Source organism: Lepidothrix coronata, unplaced genomic scaffold (genome assembly GCF_001604755.1).
Source record: "Lepidothrix coronata isolate B3197 unplaced genomic scaffold, Lepidothrix_coronata-1.0 Scaffold95, whole genome shotgun sequence".
NCBI lineage: Eukaryota > Metazoa > Chordata > Aves > Passeriformes > Pipridae > Lepidothrix > Lepidothrix coronata.
In genome coordinates, this window is record NW_016690275.1 from 234,094 (window position 1) to 258,119 (window position 24,026).

Genomic DNA, 24,026 nt, shown 5'->3' on the forward strand with positions numbered 1-24,026 from the left:
AAACCCCACCTTCACAGCCTGCTGACTTCAATCCTCCTTCCTCCTCATAAGCAGTTCTCCAGCTACCTCCGGGCTACCAGTAACTGAATATCCCTCACAAGGGATTTAAGCCCTATTCTCCTAGACTAAAGGTGAGAGATCTGTAGCATCTTCATCACGAGTCAATTTCCTAAGACCTTTGTTTGGCCAAAGTGCACTCGGACTCTCTTGTCAGATGGTAGCAGGTCCCATTTTAACACCTCACTCACCATGCGGGACAGCCCAAGTCTGGAGGGAAGTGGGGGCTGACACACAGGTGGGAAACACATGTGCCCACTTTGAAATACAAGCTTTTACAAGATCATCAAAAAAGTCCAGAAGCTTATGATGGGGTTTCCATGGGCAAGTGCCTTCCTTCTCATCAGTTCTACATAATCTTTCAGTTCTGTTTCACTTACAAGAAACATAGTAAGGGACCAATAACTAACAGCTTATATCCCTAAATCATAAAAGCATTGAAAATAAGGAGTAGTAAAAGGTCCACCCCAACAGTCTCCTCCAAAAAAGCTTCAAAATCCGAACAAACCCTAAAAAAAGCCCCTCATTCCTCACAGAAGACAAGTCATTAATTCACATTTTAACCCAAACACCATTGCTGACCAATGAGTTTATCAACAGGCAATAGGAGGGGCTGATTGTGAGGAGTGGAAGGTACCTGGGGATCATGAAGGAGGGAGAAACAGTCAGCGTAAACTGAGCCTCAAAAAGGAGGAGGGATGAAGGATATTTCCCAAGTGTTTTGATTGCATATATTTTCTTTTTCTCGATACACATCAATGATCAAAAGTTTGTTACTTCGGAATGAAGTAAAAATTTCTTGCACCTGGGCTCTCTTGCCCATGACAAAGGGTGCTCCTGGGGTGCTGACTCACACAGTACCACATAGTACCACACATAGTACCTCCCAACGCTTCCACGAAAACGCCTGCTGACTAACACTGCACTGTGCCAGATTTGGGCAGAGCTGGGCTGCTGTCTTCTGTGCAGCTACAGAAGCAGGAGACTCATCTCCCAGTCCACTTCCTGTGGACTGGAAAGCAGGACCACCTCCACAGAAGCTCAGGGTCGTTGGCAGTCAGCACTGCACAGGAGAAACACCCTTGGCACCTTGTGTGAGGAAAGGTCCCTGCATGGCACAGCACCTGCAAACCCCGGGTAGGAGCATTACAGGGAGCAGGTGCAGAGGCACAGGATGGGAAGGCAGTAATGCTCTGACAGTCATTACAAGAGCTGTGGTCTGGAGGCATGACAGAGGAATCTCAGCTGGGAACTAAGACATTCCATGTGATCCACAGCTCCCTCCTTGCCAAATCCCATAGACAAGCGGGGGAGATTTATTTTGTAACATTCCTGCTTAGAGGAAAGTTGTTTGGAAAGCCAAACAACTTAAGTGTGGTCTGTGACTTTTAGTGTTAGCTGGTTTTTATTCTTTCTTTATTCTTCTTTTATTCAGGTAAATTTCTGAAAACATGACCTCTCCTGATTCCTTTCTAAAGAACTTCAAGCACACTGCTTTGTACTAGGATGTTCCAGGCATATTACTGTGCAGCTTTCCCCTGATTTTCAGGCAAGAAACGAGTACGCAGCTAACAGAAAGAGCTTTGATCTCAATTTGTCTCCAACAGTCCACTCACCTGCCTGAGATTTGAAAGGTTCTTGATTATTTACTCTCTGGTACATATGCTTGATTATATTGTATCATATGTCCTTGTGATACTTTATTTTGCTTTTACAATGTTTCCCTTATTAGACATTGGTAAAGGATTTCTTTCTTAAAGTGAGACCTGGAACTACACCATAGTTTAAACTAGACGAAGTCCACTAGTCTAGCAACAAGCAGAGGTTCCCACAGTGTGTAGCAAAACCACTTCATTCCTTCTGCAATGAAAACAGGAGCATCCTAAGCCCAACAGCAAACCACTAGAGCGAACCAGTGGTTCTCTCTTCAGTCAGTTGAGAGCACAGGTCTGTCACACATATTTATTTCAAGTTTTTCAGTCAACAGTGGTGCCTTCATAGCAGCTTAAGGTAGAGAAAATCCTATGCCATCTTGCTGACATTTGAAAAACCAGAGGATTCCTATGTTACATTAGAAATAGATGGAGGTTCAAGAAATGGACTGGGTTCTCAACCCTTTCAGGTATTTCTATGAAATGTCAGCTCAAACACTGCTTTGAAGTGCCTTTGAAAGGCAAGTGCTCAAGATGCATGTTAGGCTAAAAATGCTAGAGCAAAGGAAGGGTGACAGAAATTTATTGAGACACACCTCCTTGGCTAAGGCCCAGTGTTCTGGCAAAAGCTGAAAAAAATAAAATCCCTTAAAGAGAACACTCATATTCATAAAACACATGTTCCCACATACATAGCAAATATTTTCAAGCATCAGTGAAGAATTTGCATCACCTGATTTTTGTCCTACTGTTTCTACCTCAGGTTTTGTATTCCTGAGTTTGGATGACATCAGAGAGAGGCAGCTGCATTTTTGGTTACAGCCTATTACTTTTGACACATGCTTGCATATTTCATAATGGTATTGCTAGTGGTTTTCTAACACATCACATCCACAACCCTGCATTTCGGGTTAGCTTCAACTACATGATTCCTCTTTAAAAATTAATTTTAAAATTCCTTGTTAGAATATTCTTTTATTTCCTTCAAAGTAGATTTTCTGGTGCTTTTAAATAACATGACTACACTCTAAACCTTGTTTTCAACTTTGAATAGAGTTAGTAAACATGTAATTTTTTTTTCCTATGGGATACTTGATCCAGAGATACTGAATTCCAATTGTGCCTTGTAAAATTTAAAAAAGTACACTCATAAAAGTCTAAAACTTCACTTCCACAGACTTCCTGTTCTGGTTTCAAATGCTGTCTTAGGTGCTTGATTTCTGCTTTAAGTTAATGTTTCAGTAAAATACAGACACTTTCTAGGAGAAAGAAAGTATTTATGAAGTACAGCAGTAGTCGGGATATGTCTCCAAGTTAGAACCTTACTGAAACTGATACTGTGCTTTTTTGAGGAAAAAAATAATCTGTAGTTTAAATGATTCTGTATTACAGCCATAGTGTATCAATTAAATACCTACTTAGGAAAGGACACAGCAACCCTTTTGCTCCTTTCACGGATGAAAAGGAAGTAATTACTGTAGGAAAAGATGAGGAAATCACATGGTACTTCACATGTGATGCAAGAGAACAATAAATGTAACAATAAATGGTCTGTCTGATGCAAGATGACCTTTAATGGAAATTTCCAGGTGTCCCCAAGACTGTGGTGGTAACAGCACCCTTTTCATTGCACTCTCCATTCAGTATTGTACATGCCAATATGGAGATGTGCATTTTATATGTATATATGAAGGTTTTTAATATTTTTCTCCTTTGACATGTTTTGGCAAGTTCCCTTATGAGATTCTATTCTGTTTATGCACAAATAGTCTGTAATAGAGACAAATACTTAATAATTTGACTTGCAGAGATCTAACAATTCAGTAAATGTTCGTAATCCCAGAAATAACAAAGTATGACTGTACTATTAGTGTAAACTTCTGTTCAGTCTTCAAACCTATAATAGCTTTACAAATGGTTTTCTTGCACGTAAATACTTTGTAGCTCTGTAACTATAATATCTCACTTACCTAAGCTACATAATAGCATATATATACACATTCATAGTTCTGCTATATTTTGTGTATAAAAGCCAAAAAATAACATTTTAAAATTGTCAGACAGGAGTTCTATAATCCAGTTAACCTAAAACATGTTTAGTGACTCTAAAAATAAAGGTTATGGATATTTACACATAAACTCCTCTTTATTCTTTATTTTTATAGCTTGGGCAGAGAGAATAAATTCATTATTCATGATTTAGCGCAGGCATAAGCCTATTTAGCCCACTGTAAGTAAACATGTGTACTGCTGAGTGTGTCTAGAATGAAAAATCTCATTTAATTATTTTTAAAACATCTCCTCTTGCTCTGCTTCTTGGCAAATGCAAGTGTCAGTCCATTAATACATTAAACAACAGTCATCTGACCGTTGTCTAGATGAAAGATTTGGGTTTTAAGTCTTTGATAGATCATAATCTTTCCACTCTTGACCATAAACCTCTGCACTATGCCTCTTTGAATCTCTTAGTCTCAAAAGAGATTAATGGACAGTTTCTGTCCTGAATTAAGTATCAGGATGAAAACAGTAGCTCTGCTTCCCGCAAACTAGGAGATTTCCCTTATTCTCTCAGTGTATTATACACTAGTCTCACTTTTATCACTTATTCTGTTCATAAACAGTAAACTGGCATTTACAGGGATGTTAAAGTAACAGCTTTGTATTTAATGCCACAATTAGTTTAACAGTTTTGAATCAACTCAGACTTTTATCATTCGTTCTGTTGAACAAGACAACCGTATTTCTATTACTGTCTGCAATTCATTTTTTCCAAATCTTCTTACACAGCTTCAAGAAACAGTATCAAGAGAGCCACAATCCTCTTGAAACTCAGATTTAATCATGGCACTAATGAAAACAATTCCAGAGATGTGGCTGAGGAGGGGAAGTATCTGTTGCTATAATACTTACAAGGTACCAAACTCTATGTCACTACTAATGAATTCTTCCAACATGCTTGTATCCACCATGGGATTCTCCAAAGCTCCATGGACATCTTGCCCTAAAATTAAAGAAGACAGAAATTCAGAGGGAATTGTGTTTCATACTAATTAATGCTGCCCATACTCCTACACAAAGGAAAATCAAATCCATCCTTCCTTATATCTAACAGGTGGGTTTCACTCCTGGTTTAGTCACTCTGGGAAAAAGGATGATGAGAAATGCAGGGGCAGATGCAGATGACAGGGCAGCACCAGGCAAAAAGCAGTGCATGTATGGCATTAAGGTTTCAGTGAACTACTACAGCAGGAGGATGAAGGACCCCAATCTGCAACTGGGAAAAGAGGTTTAGAAGATAATTTCCAACTCCTTTACACTGGGGTCAAAACAGTTTGTTGCGTTGAAGCTCAGACATTGTCTCACACAGATCCACTTTCTGGATTAGTACTGCAAGTGAATTTCTGAAACACTCAATTTAAATATCCACCATCTGAGTTTAAAGAAAGCACAAATAAAGCTTTAGTAATGTTTGGTGGCTTCCTTTTCTCCTACTCAAAAAAAACCCAGCCCACTACCATGTTAAACGTATTAACAAATAGAAAGGTTCAGTACTTTGCCCTTTGTTGCTTGGTAACTGAAGGCTATAAACAGATTTTATGATTATAAAGTTTCCGCACTTCATGACAACTTTCACAGAAAGTCAACCAGAGATCTCTAAAAAACCCAACCAAGCAGTCCTCCTCTGCAGGCTCCACACCTCTCCAGCAAGCTTTCCGCAAATACAGGTGTGCCCAGTCACAGAGGAAACAAGATAAGGACCTTGACATTCCTGCTTGCACTACATGTGGCTCTGTTCCACTTCTGTGCAAGATAAAATGGACCAGCCCACACACGCAGAGCTGTGTGGCTCAGCCCCCAGTGTCTGACACCAACCCTGTCCCTTCAGCTCTGTGGCAGCATGGGAGAACACAAAAGGTTAATCACTGCGATTGAGCAGAGGAGAAGTGACTGCTCAATGTGTGTGTTTGCTGTCTTCTCACTGTACTAGCTTGTACAGTAAAAAGTCATACCATAATGTATCTTCAGTTGTTTTCTGATGTCTCTGACTGATACAGTTTCTTCAGTGTTTAGAAAAGGACATAACAAGAAGCAGCACCTAAATATCCACCACCTTGCACAGGAATTTCCTCATGTGTCTGTCAATACATAAATTTACATTGCTAATAAACATTTCCTGAATTGCTTTGTGATCACTGATTAATATAGGTACTGTTTAGTTATTGCTGCTGCAGGCTTAATTTTTACTGCCTTTCACGGAGGGATAGCAACTTGCAGTTGTGCTACTGATAGATCTCAATATATTGACATTGTATATAAACCTGTCTGCCACACACTAGGGAAGAACAGATTCAACAGGTGCAGCACACCAACTTGCCTCAGAAAAATTGTTAATATGGCAAGTTGTGAAGCAGCAGCACAGCACTTTGCAAAACCAGCTTGAGTATAAAAGAGCCTGGCTTTCCTTAGCAGCCTTCCTCAAACTTGTTGGAGACTCATCTTTTCATTCTTCGTGTCTGAATGCAGGACACTCCCACCCTGAACCACAAACACCTCTCCTTTTACTTATATAGTCCTTGGGAAAATGATTCCATCACCTTCTCCTTATTTTACCCACCTGTTTTCCTGTTCAAATTGTCTAGCCTTTGTGCCTTTATTACTAACATGAGGTCAGAGGTCATATACAAAGTGTCTTTCCTGTACCACAAAACCAAGAATCTTTTATTTTGACCAAGGTCAGAGACAGGCTCTTTTGAATCAAGGAATACAGCTATGAATCAAACAAGGATAAGGCCTTTCAAATGGGCATCCCACAGTCCAGAGATTAGCTCTGTTGCAAAGTGATGACAACAGCAATATATATTAGTCCTTCTTAATCTCTCCACTTTGCATGAACGGTTAAATAAGGAGGAGAAGAAGGAAAGAACAAGTAATTCAGTGCTGGGAGAAGAAGGAAGCACACCAGGAAGATGATAGTAATGAATGTTCGTGATCCAGGTGCATGGAAGAGCTAGTACATTTTGCTGCCCTGTACAACTTCATTCTTTCTTTCCGAATGTACTTTCCAGGTCATTGGCATCGTGCTTGCACTGGGATCTGTTTCAGCAGAGGAGGAGTTGTTGGATCATATGCAAATTTATTTCAAATGTTGGTAACCATTTCATAGGCATTTGATCACAGTTAGTACTTAACAGATATGGGCAGTATGCAAGCCAGTCACTCATCTGGATGTTAGGTGCTTGCAAGAGCAGAGATCTGTGTGTAGGTGGCGAGGCAAGCCCTGTTGAGAGGCCTTTTTTAACACACAGCTTCCTGCACAGAACTGTGTGCCTAAGAGCTGCTGGAGGATATGTGGAGTCAGCAGCCTCAATTATCAGCTTGTGCTCAGGGGTCTCTGCTCCCAGTGCACACTTCACACCACAGTGTGCCCAGACATCTCTGGGAAGAGTCTGCACTGAGTGACACATTCAACTTTAGTGTTACTGTGCAGAGGACTGCCAGCTACCCAACAAGCAGACGAATGTGAAAGGCCAAGGCAGTGCCATGGTTAGAGTTTCATAGAGAGATGTTTGCAAAACATAGACTGCAGTCATGGGCTGCATACGATTATATATTTTCCCCATTTCTTCATAAGCTTGATATTCTGTTGCTCTGTCCCCAGGTCTAAAACTTGTCAGCTCTTCCACTGACTTCTGTTTCTCTGTCCATTCTGGCCTAGCCTGTCCCTAATGCCCAGCTGCAGGCCCCAAAGGAGCAATATGAACATCAGCCTCCTAATCTGGCAGTTGCTCTTTGGCAGCCATTCCTTCCTTTACTCCAGCCATGAGCCTCTGATCACCTGGCTCCTGAGCTTCACTCTATGGTCCTGTAACCAACAGTCACAATCCCCAAAAAACCTCCCATGATTAATTTTCCCAACACTTCTGTGTAGTGCCGTATGTATATATGCATTTAAATCCATTGCCTCCTTTTCAGTGGTATCTAAATGCAAAGTGAAGGATGGGAGACAGAGAAATAGCATTGACTAAAAACCAATGCTACAATGCTAAACTGATCATTTCCCAACATTAAAAGAGGATGCCAGGAAGTTTCCAGACATCTGTAGTTAGATTTGTGTAGTACCATCAGCTACTCTACACAGGGAAGAATTGATAAATACAGCTCAAGGTGTAAAAACGGCACACAGAACATGGTCAGTGTTCAGTAATACCTGTTTGCTGAACAGACCAGGAGCTCTAAATTATGCTCCTGTATGGGTAACATGGAATATAAGTATACAGAGAGGTAGTGATTCCACCAAGAGATTTCTTTAGATCGCGGAGAGTCTGAGACCAAGCACATGCATTTCAGACACCTCAGTGTACCTCACAAGAAGAAAAAAAGAAAAGATTGAGTTTAACACTGTAACTAGGTTGACCTTCCATCAGGTTTCTCAACCCATTGATAACATCAGCAAGGACTACTCTACCACACACAGGCAGAAGAGCTAATCAGGAGCTCTGACCTTCCCTTGACAAATAGGAATTTATTGATTCTAAAATGCAAAATGTTTTAAATACTCATTTCAACAGAAATAATAGAAAAAACCTGCATCAAAGATGAAATCTCTAGTGTGCAAGTGAAACGAAACAGAAAAAAAGAAAAGAACTTCCCAAAACAGCCACATGGCAAGAGAAAAGCCATTTATTTGAACAAGAAAAGGCCAAGGTCAAATCCCAGAGTCATATCTAATCTAAGAGGTCTATGACCTACTGAAAGAAGTGATCATCAGGAAAACAATTATCTCACTTTCCTTGAAAAAAAAATCTTGCTTCAGACTGTCCCCTCTTAATATTGCAGATGCAAATTTACATTACTAATGAGTGTCAAAACAAACATGCCCTGTAAGGAATTAAAGCAACAGGGTAAATGGGATCCTTTTGCTCATGAATTTCAAATCATCCTACAAAGCAGATCTATAAATGAGCTTAGCTGCCAGCTAAGTTTGTAAGCCAAAACTGAACCACCGATCACCATTCCCCACTTGATACTGTAGGATTCAGCTTTTTCATAGCCTGGAAGGACAATATTCTAACACTGTTATGACTACTCGCAGAGGTCACCAAATTAGCACTAGCAGTCCGACTCTTGCGTCCTGAGGTGGCATTATAAAGCCAGCCCACAAACTGTAGTGCTAAGCTGGAGAGAAGCCATAAGTTAGAGCTGGTTTTGTATTTAGTAAATGCAACCCCTGCTTGAAAAGAGAGCCAACACCACTTTAATTCAGTTTTCTCCCTTTTCAGACTTACCTATGGTTTAACAGCAAGAGAAGTCTATCCCATACTGAATGAATGATTACCTCTTGTAGCCTTGACACATATCTGCGTTCAGAAAACGAACTTCAGCCATCTAACGGCATCCCTGCACACCGTATGGCATTAGCAGGCCTCTGCCACGTTCTAGTGTGACACAGCAGAACCACACGACATCACCAAAGGAACATGACATCCCAAGATGTTTCATTTTTCCTGCAAGTAATTGGAATCAATAGGGCTTCTTCCTTTCACACTGGCACAGACTACCAAGTTATCTTCTAAAAAGAGTTAAACTATCAATTATAGAATTAAAAGTAGTAATTCTAGTTAAAGAGTTCATACAGGTAAAATTTCTGCAATACTACCATCACAGTATCAGTGTCATAAAAGCCAACAGAACCTAGACTACTCCCTAGAAAATCATGTTTTCCAAGCAGGTTCCTAAAAAAAAAAAATTCTGAGATTTTTTTATATAATTCATGTCCCACACTATTTTGAGCATTTATCAGCTATGCAATGCAGTGGTTGAACAAACAGCCTGGTAAAAAGTATGTTGCTGAAAGCAAACCCAAGAAAGTTTCTTAGTTTTTAACCTCCACAACTTAAAATGAACTTACGGAACATGGTATGAATTTCCTAACATCTATAAACAACACATTTGCTAGCTAGCAGCCCTAGTTCGTGATTCACTGATTCAAATTTCTTCTCTTAAATACATTTTCTTGATCAATGTTGGAGAATCTTCAGTTTCTTAGTTTGAAAATAAAACTTAAAAGTTACAATTGCCATCTCTCACCAAGGCCAACAGAGGGGCAGGGAAAAAAAAGAAACAAAATCACAACTGAAAGCTAAAGCTTGCCAAGTTACTTTGAGATCAGGATCACATGAATACCCATACAGGTAACAGAAGAACAAATACAGAAAAAGTTTAGTATAGAAAGGTTAATAAAAAACAAATAAAGACAAAGTGCAAATGGGAGAAAGGGAAAGAAAATTCTTGATAAAAAATAAAAAGTAAAAAGCCTTTGAACAGCCATTTTGGATCACATTATTGCAGAACCTAAGAAATGCAGTTTTATCATGGAATCCATTAGAAAGTAAATTGTGTAGTAACAGAAAGTCAGGAAATTAATGCGACCTACTTGAATAGAATATGTCTTTGGGAAAAAGTCAGAATGACAGATGATCTCAGGAAAAAGACAAAAATATCCAAGTTTACCGATACTGCCACAATTACCATTTTACCAATTACAATCAGGTCATTTCAGAAGAATATCAGCGGAAAGAAAACCCTCTTTAACCTGACAAGACTGAGCAGGGAGCAAGATCTCTAACCTCATGAAAATCACAAAGATTTCAGAAGTGATAACTTGCAAGGAGACCTCATTCACTTCCCAGTTTTTCTTCAAGGCAATTACCATGGCAGTACTGCAGGCTCTGCTGAGTCCACCTGTCTTTTGGTTTCCTGGCCGGAGTACAAAGAAAAAGGCACTGCTGCACATCTGTACCACTTGTACTATTTCATTGCCTTACACAATAGCTTTGTGTAAACAGTTTTGGGTTTCAGGGCTCTTCTTCCTCCTTCCTTCCTCAGTTACCCCCCAACAATTACTGTGTTTTTGCTGCCACCAAAAATTTTTAAGACTTCCTCTTGAAACTAGACTCTTACCTTCAAAGAACTGCTGTAAGGCCTCATTTTCTCCCACCACATCCATGAAAATCCAGTAGAATTGTTTTGCTTTCCTACTGCTTGAAGAGTTCCCGCTGAGAAAAATGCACTGTTTCTTCTCCAGATGATTACCAACATGCCAAGGAACACTTCATGTTTTTTTCAGCGGTTTCAATGAATTTGTCCCAGCTGATTTCATTCCTCCATAACTAGAGCCACAGTTATACTTAGGCTTTATGTAAAGGACTTAAACTACACGTAAAGGAAAATCTGACAAGCCTTTTGAGGCAAGGTGAAGGTGATGTGTATTCTATCCGGTAAGTAAGTCTAATGTTCTTGCTTCAAGGACCTTTGGTCCCAGTACTAACTATAATTACACATGCGCAAAAAATGCAGCAATAAAAATTACTTATCTTGTCTTTGTACTTTCACACAGGTCATATAATTAATACTACTGACGAAATCAATAGTAATCAAAAATGCAAGAGCAAAGCCATCATTAGTAGGGAAGTAAAATTTCTAATTGTTACTAACAAAATTAAATTACAGAATTACCTGTTTATCTGAGGTAGCATTGAAAAACATATGGGAAAGCTAAACATGGAACAAAGCTCTTTGCTCTTGCTAAGCAGCAAATCCTATTTTCTATTTTCTATTTCATTTTCTCTGATTTCATCTTTAAACACTAAAAATGGCCCATTTTGTTACCCCTAAGCAAACAGGACAAAAATATTCAGATGTTTTGAGTAGGTAACTGAAAGAGGCATTTGGTTATGAACAAAAATTTCAATGAAGTCAACTCTGGAATTAGGCTATTTTCTGAAGTAATTACATTCACCACACAAGTAACTATTGTGCAGTTTTTACAAGCCCTGAGCACTCACGGTGACACAGGCTTCTCATGATAAACAGCTCATATTAAAAATATAGAAAAGAACTTCAGAGTAGGGACTTGAAGACAGAAGCAAGCCGGTCAGCATTTACAAGATGTTGATGTAATTGAGCCAAACAGTCATTACCACTGAGATACACAGGGTACATCTTTGTTATCCCTAATACAAGAAAATCACCTCAGCATAATACATTTTAGATACTACCATGTATAGAAAGGATCCTTCTCTCTGCTTGAATGAGCAACAGGACTTAGTTGTTGTAAAGGATATTAAGTCAAAATAGCAACAGCTACTGGCTACCATTTGCCTACTGTCAGTTAATCATGGACACAGTTGCACCTCATTATGTAAACTCAGGATTAACAATCATTTAGGAAGCATTTATGAGTCTAGCATAAAACATAATACCAACAAACACAGCTTGTTTTCTAAGAGTCAGTAAAACCAGACTTCCTTAGCATTATTGAAAGAATAAACAACCCTTTAACAATTTATGGTAGAATTTTTCCAGGTGTCTCCAACAGCAAGTAGTACTCAGGGAGAGGAGATAGATAAAAATATTTCTTCAGTACTGAAACAGCCCAGGTTGGACATATATCCTCCATTACTTGTAAAATGTTTAGGTTCAGCTGTTTGTTTTAATTTTAACATTAAAATGCCAGGTTGAAGCCAACACTTGCAAAGTGTTTTCAGGCACATACAAGCAACACAAATATGGTATTGAATTTCACTGCTCATTCTATTACTTTTGTGAAAACGGAGAACATTCCAGTAAGACAGTGATGAATAGCGCTGGTTTTGTTCAGCATCAAAGAGATCTGTATCCACTGACATGCTTCTTGTTAAAAAAACAACTATATAAACTCTCCTTCTAATGTTTGTCTGTTTACTTGCCAATGCTTTAATCTTAAGTGCAATTGATAAATGGCTGTCAGGATCAAGATCTAACATTTTTCCAAAAGGGCAAGTGTAGCACATATCCACAACTATGCTCCTGTAACCTCATCAGCTGTCTGCTTTCAGCTTAGACAATGTCCAGGAAAAAAAGGACCACCTGAACTTCAAGTCCTAAAGTAACACTTTAAAATGCATATTTAAGAGGCCATGATCCTTTTTAGGGTTGTCTGACACAATCTGTATGTGTGAAAAAACTGATAACATTATATGGAAGTTATCATCAACATGTTAAAAGAAATCACATCATGGAAATTTCCCACTTTCAAGGGCAGCTGTGGGGAAAATGATGTATAAAGCACCGAAACCCCAAAAAAAGGCAGGATAAAAACAACAACAACAACAACGACGACGACAACAACAACGAGGACAACAAAAACGACAGACAACAACAACGACAACAACAACAACAAAAACATTTAAAGGAATGAAAACATTTAAATGACAGAAAATCAGAGGGAAAGAGAAAGTTTTTAACAGTCAGATAGGGGTCAGGACAGATTTCTAACCAAAGTGTCAACAAGATAATTTTATTGTTCCTTGATATTCAAAAAGCATCCTACTTTAAAGAGAAGATACTCAGGTTTATTATGCTGTATACGTTTCTCTTCTTACATGTTTTTAAAAATTAGAAGTATAGGAAAGCAGCACTTCAAAGAATTCCAAGTTCTCTAATTGTCTGTTAACTGTATTGCCATGTATGCAGAGAGAGCTACATATATGTATCTGAACACTACAATGAATACCATGTCAGGCATTTATTCTGTCTTCACAAAATCATCTCATTTTTACATTTTAGAATGTCTTCTCGGGGAGATTCACATTATTCTGCATCACAAACAACAGAAGACAGAGGCTGTTTCAGATTAACACTTTAATCAGAATTTCTGTTTTTAAATGTAAATTACAATCACTAATACACCTGCAAGTGTTTACCACATTTGTTCAACTAAATATTATATGTACGCATATACAGCATAGGTCAGTTTAAAACAATCACAGTACTTCTTAGTGCCATCTGCAAAAGGAGAAAGATCTTGGACCCACTTTGTGGAAATAAATATCAAGTGACAAAAAAAAAGATTCAGCCATTTTAGTTATGTATATTCAATGAAGTTCATGCACGCACACGAGTAATAAGACTTAGAGCTCTTCCTTGTAATAGCCAAGTTTTGCTAGTGACATCTCTCGTCTCAGCTGCATAACTTCCCAGAACATCTGATCCACTAAAAAAAAGACAGAAATATCATTAAACATACCTAATTCATATTTTATTTCAACTAATGTATTCAGGCTGCTTTACTCTACATGACTTATGGGGAACTTCGTAACAAACATCTGGTAAAACCAAAATTAATGTGTAAGGGCTAATTGTGCTTGGTTATGATAAAATCTATTCAAGTATATATTCTAAAAATTCTAAGTGACAGTCCTATAAAAAAATTTCTCAAATTTTAGATTTCTTTTTAAAATTGAGAACAACAATACATCAGTACTTCTTATCAGCTTCAATTAATTGCAGTGCCTCATTTTAATTGCCCTGCCCCTTGACTCACCTTCTGTAAAACTAAATAACTACAAAAAGAAAAAAGTAGAACTTGTTGAATAAGAATTGCTTAATCAAATAATCTGTAATTTTGTTGTATTTTTCCATTTATAATCTTCCTTCCTCCCTCTTTTTTTCTACAGGAATCTGCAGCAACAATAAGCTGGGTAGGAAAGGCCTTTTTTTCTTATTTCATCTGTATTTTCCTAAACTTGATGACTCTAGTGCATACTGTAAACTTCTGGATGCCACAAATCAAAATTGAGTATATAATTACAAGACAAAAATAATTTCCATGTAGTCAAGATCCTAACACAGAATGTCTACTAATATAATTAACCTGAACAAAAAGTACAAGGTCTTCCTTACCATATTTCAAAAACCACTTTTGTAAAAGTGAGCTCTGTCTCAAAAATTACATGGTGCATTAGTAGAAATGCACACAGCACATTATGTAGACAATTATTATGAGTGCCTACATTCTTGTAACAGTATTGTTGAAATACTTACACAAAGCTACAAATGCAAATTTCGTATTTTAGTAGTAAAGATGATAATGGAGCTGAAACACCAAACTCAATTTTTGTCTGAACTTCTTGTGAAGAATAAATAAATCTAATAATGCTGAAAATATTTCATTATTTGATGTAAAAAAATATTAACTTAGCTTTTCTATCTCAATAGTAAATAAACAATTTTTAGTTGAAACTTCATAGGTTCTTTTGGTCAAAGTAAAAGCCTTTTAATTACACATCATATTAAATTTTAAATAACACATTTTCAAGATCTTTAGCGATGCTGGTACATCAGTAAAAATTACCACCATCTGAAGGTATTGTTAAACATAATTCAGAGTATGAAATAGGTGAATTTCTGGTAAATTCCATGGCCCTTTGACAGTGAAAATTAATAGCATTATTTTTGTAAGGAACAGTCTAGCTCCTCAGAAGTACTCAAGGTTAGAGACGGAAACAAAATATTTCGATGTAGCTAAAATTCTGAGCTCTAGAAATTTAGAAACATCAGAAGAGATGACTTAATAGAAAAGTCAGATAGGAAAGTGGGGCTAACTCCAGCCAAATTCTTGATGAAGCAAATCCACAGAGACTTGAAAACTGGAATAATGAAATGCACAGACATCCATAAACATTGCAATGCTGTTTTATTCTACTTTCAAAAATGCAACTGAGCTAAAAAAATTATATTTTCACAGTGAAAGCAAAATTTTTAATTAACTATTGACACAAGGCTAATGACACTTTTTCTGCTATCTGTGCTCAGCATATCTGGGAGCCTAAGTGATATGACCCGTTTCAAAAAAACCTTGGACTGAAGGCTGTTTGGCAATATTCTTTGACCTGGACAGGAAAGACAATTAAATCAACTGTGTGCAGTTTAAACACAATCAAATTATCTTCATTTTCTTTTCTAGTGATAAACAGGTAAAACGGTCTTGAAAATGAAGACCAGTAACTACAACTCCAACACGCAATATATGTTTAAATTCCAGAATTAAGTAACTAAGTGTACAATCCATACATTTTCACAAACATCCTTTATATGGACATACTGAAACCGGATAGCACAGTTAGGCAAATTTCTGCATTGCTCTGCAGACATGGTTTAAATAGAGTTGTTGGGTATGCTATTCTGACAAGAACAAAGAAGCTGGGTAACAATGGTAGAAAAAACTCAAACCCACAGCCTGAAGCAACAGCAGTAAAAAACACATTTCTCTTTTGGGGTGGACAGTAATCAAGCCTTACATTTATAACCAGAGCCCTAATCAAGAGATTTTGTCATGCTACTGCAATGACCTTTCAGCTGCACTCAGATGAATCATTACAGTATACAGGTTTTCTGTATATATATAACAGGCTTCCTGTTTACTTTTTACAATTGAACGCAAAATATTGTCACTCTTGCCAGCTCCCCCTGAAAAAAATAGTATGGCAAGAATTGCTCTCTCAATTCTCAATGTACAAAATGAAAAGACACATAAAAACACCAAGCAAAAGGAAAAATGGCTCAGATCAAACCAAACTGAAGGTATTTTGGTCTAAAATATCTCCATGTTCTGTGAAAGACTTGATTTTTGACTACTTTGTGGAAAAACTGTGACCAACTCCTCTTGTTATAGACTTTTTCATAACATTTCCTACCGAATAATATATAAGGATTTTTTAGATGGACTAAAAATCAATGTGTTTTAATTTGTTGTTGTTGAAAAAAATAACTTTATTGGAGAGTGAAATATCACCACATTCTCAAAATTACAACAATGACTACAAACTGATAGCTTTCCAGTAATGTCAGGTCACAGCTATTGTGCATAGATAAGCAACTTTTAGGCACAGGCACTATTTAAATTTCTGTTCATATACACCAAACACAATTTCCTACTCACCATCTTGCTGCTTCAACAGTCCTTGCTGGATGTATCGAATATATGTAAAGAAGTTACACACAGAAGTGATCTGAGCTCATAAAAAAATAATGGTGGTTAATATAATTTTGCATAACGGTATGGAAAAAAAATAAGTAAATAACTATGCAAAATGAAATCACAGTAAATCTACTTACCCTGTAACGACAGAAAGGAGAAATGTAGTAATAACTGCTTGAATCTCCTAATTTGATTCTATGCTTGCATGACTTACTTTGTCCACTGAGAGCACATTTCCTACAAATATAAAGGTCACGTGATTTAATAAACAAATCTGACATTAATGTCAAACACCTGCATGTGTTTACAGTATTAATGTAACTGCTTCACACTGGTGCAGATACACGAGTCTCTATCTTCATTTTACATTACATTGGCAATTATTTTAATTCCACAAGGACTAATTTCAATCCAATACTGGTGCATTTTGATGCTTTTTTGAATTTTAAAACTTTCTTCAGCTCTGGGCACGTACTTCATATTCACTAATTCAAGTTTGGCTTGACAATTCTGGAGCAGTGGATTTCTTTAATTAACTCTTGATATGTGAAATAAGCAGTATTTAAGTTATCAGTTGATGTCAACATTTAAACAGATATTTTAAAAATTCCACTCAATATTGTATTTCATCATAAAAAATATCAGCCCTACAGAAGAGCATTTAATTCTCTGAAGCCTCTCTTAAATGCATTCTAAGGTCAGCTTTGCATTTATGGCCAAACAGGAATCATATTTTATATTCAGAGTGTAAAATAATTTGGAACAAAGGAAAATAAGATGTCCAGCAATAATTCTTTATGTTACCACTACAAAAAGCAATGGTAAAATAATTAAATTTACTTCTGGTATACTGCAAATATGCAGTATTCATGGAAAGGTCAGTAGTCACCACAAATTCTTCCCCCCCAAAAAAAAATTTAGGAAAAGACAATGAATTTTTAAAAATTAGGAGAATTATTTATTCGGAATGTCTGTATTACAGCATCTCAGATTACCCAGCCTGTCATGGCAACCACTGTTTCATTAATTTTAAAAGCTGCTGACTCTTCTCCCTCCCATTTCTACCTCATGAAATTAGGAAATCTAAGAACAAACAGCCTTTCAAAAGTGAAACAAAAATTACTAAGCTTTTGTGGTTCTAAACAGTGGCTCACAAGCCTTTTAAACAGCCTGCAGCACGTCCACAGAACCATGTAAGACAGGAGAAAACTGAAGTGTGTATATGACTTTCCATAACAGTTTATGAGGACTGACAGCAGTGCACTGATATAAGAAATCCTAGAGCAGCTGAAGCAAGCTGATCACAATTTCAGTCTGGCTGTTGTCAGAAGACAGACAAACTTTCAGTGCTAGGAAAATAAAACCTTTTTTTCCTTCTGGCTACATAATTACCTTCTATATGTTGTCTTCCATCACACAGGGTTAAATGCTGGCACAATGGTTACTACTGATGACTCAGTTCTGTGCTGTATGGCCCACATGCAGCTTAGTGCTTTTTTACCCAGGGGGACAATTATTTGAGTCTTGTGGGGAAACCCAGCTGTCTTTTGTTAAGGCAGCACTTACTGCACACCATCACAGGCACCACTCAGTACCTTCTGTATAGCAAGAACCTTTCTTTACTACTATCATGGCTCTTCACCCTCTACTCCTTACTTTGCTATTGGGCTATTGCCCACTATTTTATGCATCTGTTTCCCCGTGCAACTGTACAACAAAATAACCTTTAAAAACATTACTCTAGTTTTTGTTATTATTTGTCTATATTATGTATTTAAGATGTTTCAATAAAAACAGCGCTATGCACTGTATAATAATAAAAACCTGAAACTGCTACTCTGGTTCAATGAAAATTGCAACACCTGTTTCCCATACAGTGCCAGTGATCCTATACAAGGCAAAGCCCATTTGCTGTCAAACTACACTTAAATACTGCACATTTCTCACCTATTACTTATTTACAAGCAACACCACAAAGGTTTTTGTCGATACATAGGAGCTGGAAAACTGAGAAAGGAATATGCCCAACCTTTTGATATAGCTAAAATAACTACATTACAATTTGTGCACTGTCATATCAAAATGTTAATCTATATATCTAGCCAACTATTTAAGGATTTCATAAGTTCTAATTAAAAAACTATATTACACTGGAGAAAACAGATTAAAAATATGAAGAAATTTCTGAATGATGCAATTAAGTCTCCTGAGTAAGTATTTCATCGTGTCAAGATACAGGGAAGTTGCTTGAACCACAATGACTTTAAATCAGTTTGCCAATCGGTTTCTGACACGACTTGTTTCAGTAGTTTCTGGCTGTCCAGATTCTCTACTGCACTCATGGAACACAGCTCGCCGTGGCAGCTCTTGGACACGAGTTCACTACCCCTTGAGTAGCTCCATTATTGGTGCGGGTCCTTCTAACGAAGAGCTGTTACAGCTCAAAAAGTGTGTTTTCTAGTGACGGGAATAAGTTGAGGAATATATATGAATGCTTGAATTTTGTAGGCTAGAAAGGATCAAAGACTGTCATAAAACACAATTTTAATTTTATACAGCTTCTTTAAAGAGAAAGAATTTTGAGATATGTTAATTGCAGTTTCTCTTCCACTCAAAAATAGAGGAAAAACAAGGACTAAAAAGCAATAGCAATGACAAAGAAAAAAATCTTAAAGAGTCAGATGAAACATTTTCATGCAAGACTTCTGTCATAAAATTGAGCTCTCTCAAATCAAATATTAGAGAAAAGTCATGTCTTTCTCAAGATCTGGAAGGCTCCGAATTAACACTGACCTTGTTTGCTTACTCTGACATCTGCTGAAGCACACTACAAATCCCTTCCTTCACATTCATCAAAGTCTCAGTGTCTCAGAGCAAGTCCCTCCCACCTAACTTCAACAGCTGTATCAGTACCTGACAACAAGTCTTGCTTCAGATTCCTCTAGGACCACTCCAGAATCTCTAAAACAACCTTCCTGTCATTCAAGCATACTTCCTAATTTAGGTTCAAACTCCCACTCACCTTCATTCCTACTTCATTACATTCCTCCTGCTCAAACTCAGAGGATTTACTCTGTATATCTGTCTTCAAATCCTTCAGCTACCTTTGTCAGTGTCTTACATATATCCTAAATTTCTTATGCCACAAATCCTCCAGATGTCAGATATTCAGCCTGTACTACTCCAACACGTATTTCTTTCATGATGCTTTTCAGCTGAGAGCCCCTAGGTCAAAAGCATCTGTTTTAAGTATCAGGATGGTCTTCTCCAAAGAGGTGAATGTTACTTTTGGGGTCAATGCATTGCAAGTGAAGCACACAGCTCTCCCCAAAAGGCAAGGTTTGTTTTATGTTAGTCTCTTTTAAAGTTCCATTTCTTAGTTGCTTACTTTCCCATAAAATTTTGTAACAACCATCTTGAAGTCTTAGATTTTAGGAAATTAAATTTAAGATACACAAATTTGACTGAGGTCATCAGTTGATAGCAGTTTTCTCAAGGCAAGAGATACCTCAAATGAGTCAAGATTACCCCTCTTATTAGTTTACATACTTTGGTCCCCCACATTCAACTGCAGAAGCTTTCACAAATCGAACAGGTTGCAAGCCAACAGGTTCAATGCTCAGAGTGTTGTTTTCAACAGCTTCCAGGACAGCTGAGGCCAACTGCAAGAGAAATTGAGAAACTGGTTAAAAACAGCTCTTCTTTATCCATTGCCTAAAAGCAGTGACATAGTTGTTCTTCTGGAAAGTCAACACAGAAAAAAAAAAAAAAATCAACTCACCAAACAGAAATTCTATTACAAATGAGATTTCGTTTTCATCATTGAACAGGAGGTCCCATTTCCAAGCTCCTGCTTAAATTCTGCCCTCCAAATAACCCTGCCTTCCCTAAGGCAAGGTAACTTCTTTACAGCCAGGAATGTAGTCAAGCATGATTAAAAAGCTAACAGTATCTTCAGCCATTCTTCATATGCCCAAATAGCACATACGTTTGTACATGCTGTGTTCTTGTCAGAGACTTAATATGGCACAAACTTTATTTTAAAAATTGGTCTAATTTTATTGTGTTATATGAAAAATACAAAATTATGCAGCATGCTTCTTTAGCTTGAATAAAACAAATAAATATGTAACTTTTTCAGCTTTTAGAAAGGTGTACAAACAAGTAAGACTGAAAAATATACAGAAAAGCCAACATAATATATAGAAAAGCCAGCTGCAACTTTCAAACCCTACTTAAAACAAAGTGCAACTTTGCTCATTTTTTTTATGTTAATTCTTTATAAACACACAATCACAAGACAATAGAAATGTGATCACTTTGCTTGATTGGACTAAACACTTGCCCAAGACCATTGTTTTAAGTAATAGCCATTACCTGATTTTAAAAAAGGTGCAATTTATGTTATTAATGAAATGATTTTGTACTAAGGCTCCTTCCTACTCAATAATAAAGATGTTTTTTCTATTGTACTTTAAATATTTTTTAAAACAGAATGTTAGTATTAAAGTAGTTCATATGAAATGCTCCTTCTTTGTCATCTCCCCAAAGAAAAACACTACACATATACACAGGAGGCTACTAACAGTTGATGTAATACTTCAACCATTCAGATAACTGCATTTCCAATTATTCAGAAACACAGTACATGTATAATTTATTGTTTGGTTAACTGCACATTAGCCTATCGATAGCCAAGTGAAAACAGAAGTCGGTCACTACACACAGCATCTGAAAACAATCAATTATGTAACTGACCAGTGCGAGAAGCCTCCTGCTTCCCTTAAGAGGCAATATACACCTACGGTAATTATGTTACCACTGAAGCACAAAACCAAAACTAAGCTGCTGGGAAAGACAACAGAATGGCCTACTTACATATACTGAAGAAGTAATTTAATTCCTATAGTAACCAAGTAAACTTTTTAGTGGGAGAGGTTCATATGATGGTGTACGCCAACAATAACAAACTGGTATACAATTAACTAAAAGACTGTGCGTGCTTATGGCCAGAAAGTAAACATAGATGAAAAGCATGGGACAAGAACATAACACCTCCTGAAAATTACAGATAAAAATTATGAAGAAAATGCAGGATTTTCTATGCAAAGGGTTTAATTTTACTGAGAAAAAAATATCAATACTTATGGCTTTAAAATTTCTTATTTTAATAAAGATCTAAGAATACGCTTCCTTTCCTTACTGATACCCCAACTACAGCCTGTAAATGCTGCTTAAGAACAAAACCAAAGTAAAGCAGTTGGAACTGCAATCCCAAGATAGGTAAAACTCCAGTCTTTCCTCTGTATGGGAGAACGTGTGGGAATAGCACAAGGAAAAAAAGTCTCATAATACAATTCCTCTAAAATCCTATTTCCAAATTGCCCCTGTTGAATCAAAAATCCCAAAGTCCAATCCTTGTAACTCAAAGCTCTCTTCAAGAAAACTCACAGACTTGCTTGCAGTCTCCTTCAACCGATGTGAGAGAAAACTGGTCTACAAAATTAAATATATTAGTCTCTACTGTCCCCTGTATTAACAAGAGACTGGGACAGGACACTGTTTTTACAGTCTTTGAAGCAGTAGGAATAAAACCTCCACCCATTCTTACAAACATCAGATTCTGACAAAGAGGAGTAACATCTACAAGAAGTAGCCCTAAAATGGCCATATCTGGAACAGTGTAAACAAAAGAAAAAAAATGGTTAATACTCCAGACTAAACTTCAGCACTTCACTGGAAACTGTCATACACTAATGAAACAAAAATGGTTAAACTTCATATTAAAAACAATTCAATAGTCTACTGGGTTCTTGTAATACATTTAAAGGGAAGTGTCAGTTACCACATTTAGAACATTTCCATTACCTCACTTTTTGAGAAGGTTAAACATGGAAAAATATCTTCCCGATAAATTTTGTCCAAGAAAGGACATGTTCTGTCCATAGTAGGTTCATCCTTCCAAGATCTAAATTCATTGTACAAAGACAGGTCAGCCTAGAACACACAAAGATTCGCATATTTTAGTACTGCAATTATCACACCATTGTCTATCATTTGCAAATATCCACAGGTAAATAACGAGTATTAAAATGCTTTCCATTGCCCTGTGAAAGAATGTTATCATGGTCCGGCTATGAACACCTTAAATCCACTCTCTTGAGACTGTAAATATAAGCAAATTAAAATATATAATTTTCAAGACACAGAGATAATTCATTTACTGGTCACCACTACACCAGGGACAAGCTAATTACTTCTCCCTCATTTCCTAAGCTTTCAGGATACCTTTGAAAAACTTAACTGAATGTTTAAAAAAAAAAAAGCCAAAAAATAGTTTCCTTCTTGATGCATCTTCATTACAGTATTTTAGTCCACCTCCACTTCTGTGAGTTACAGAAAAGCGAAGAAATTCAAAGAAAACCACTTCAACTGACTCTAACATGCTGCTGTCCAAACACTTAAAGAAAATAGAGTAAACACACTAAATATACCAAAAGAAGTAAATAGGAAGTCAATGTACAAATCAATTAAAAGTATACTTCATTTTTCATCTTTATGCCCAAACTCTCTCCTTTACCACCCAACAGAAAGGCAAGGATATTCACTGGGAATGATTTATGAGCATGCTACCCCACAGCTCCTCTAGTGCAAGAGGAAATGCTAAAACAACCCATTAAATCATGCTGGGAGTAACCATGCTCTGCATTAAGAAAAGATAATTTTACCTGCTTTGAAAACATTTTGTTTTGTCATCTCCACACCAAGATCACTTAGCAGTAGGACAGCAGCTATCCAGTCTGGTGTTCCAGAGATCGGTACTAGACTGCTATTAAAAATCTACATTCACATTATGAGACAGCCTGTCCGATGGGCTGGCTACCCACTAACAGCTGGAGTACGCTGAAGTGCTCCCAAAACACATCATCTGGTTAAGGGTTACTTGAGAAGAATCTTGTTCATAGGCTCCAGGACACGAACCAAGCAGAACGGGGATGAGTGTTTGTGACACATGTTCCTAACCCAACATAAAAGACTGCTGCCAGTCCCCACTGGGATATGAAACACCATCCTGCTCCCCAGATGCAACACCATCCTCAGATTGGTTCTGACATTCTGCTTCAGCATCTTTTCCCCTCCAACTGGTTAAATCCCTTTCTTGTACTACAACAGACCTATACTCCTAAAACTATGAGAATGATGCACACTGCAGGCAAAAGGCAAGCCAGGATGTGAATTTAAAGTTTTGTATTATTAAAAACAAATAATATAGGTAAAATAATGAAAGAGGAAAATATATAACGCATGCTAAAAATTGATTTTTAATCCTATTAAAAAGATCAGTGTGCTGCTTTGAACCAACCTCATTCAGCCTTTCTTATTTTCCCCATGCACTACCTCTCCTCTGAGTCCCCAGCACTTTGCCATTCTTTTACATATATGTTTGGGGGATTTCTTTTGTCACTTTCAGAGTTTTTTGGTTTAACTTTTTTTTTTTTCTTTTCTTTTTTTTTCCT

The 24,026-nt window shown here is 37.1% G+C and overlaps 2 protein-coding genes across 3 annotated transcripts in view; both read right to left on the minus strand.

The window, feature by feature from the left end:
* MYRFL (myelin regulatory factor-like) overlaps nucleotides 1-9,095 on the minus strand; it is a 39,869-nt gene extending 30,774 nt beyond the window's left edge. Inside the window, exons 1-3 of the mRNA XM_017822074.1 lie at nucleotides 9,046-9,095; nucleotides 8,797-8,885; nucleotides 4,620-4,710 (exon numbers count right to left, since the gene is read on the minus strand). Of these exons, the coding sequence (XP_017677563.1) occupies nucleotides 4,620-4,710; nucleotides 8,797-8,885; nucleotides 9,046-9,095 (230 nt within the window). The remainder of the gene's footprint in view (nucleotides 1-4,619; nucleotides 4,711-8,796; nucleotides 8,886-9,045) is intronic.
* A 4,277-nt stretch (nucleotides 9,096-13,372) lies between these two features.
* The window catches only part of RAB3IP (RAB3A interacting protein), a 33,245-nt gene continuing 22,591 nt past the window's right edge, over nucleotides 13,373-24,026 (minus strand). For both annotated transcript variants that reach the window (XM_017822126.1, XM_017822123.1), the window contains 5 exons: nucleotides 22,378-22,506; nucleotides 20,059-20,171; nucleotides 16,647-16,746; nucleotides 16,471-16,540; nucleotides 13,373-13,743 (listed from right to left, as the gene is read on the minus strand). In XM_017822126.1, the coding sequence (XP_017677615.1) occupies nucleotides 13,661-13,743; nucleotides 16,471-16,540; nucleotides 16,647-16,746; nucleotides 20,059-20,171; nucleotides 22,378-22,506 (495 nt within the window). In that variant the 3' untranslated portion in view covers nucleotides 13,373-13,660. The remainder of the gene's footprint in view (nucleotides 13,744-16,470; nucleotides 16,541-16,646; nucleotides 16,747-20,058; nucleotides 20,172-22,377; nucleotides 22,507-24,026) is intronic.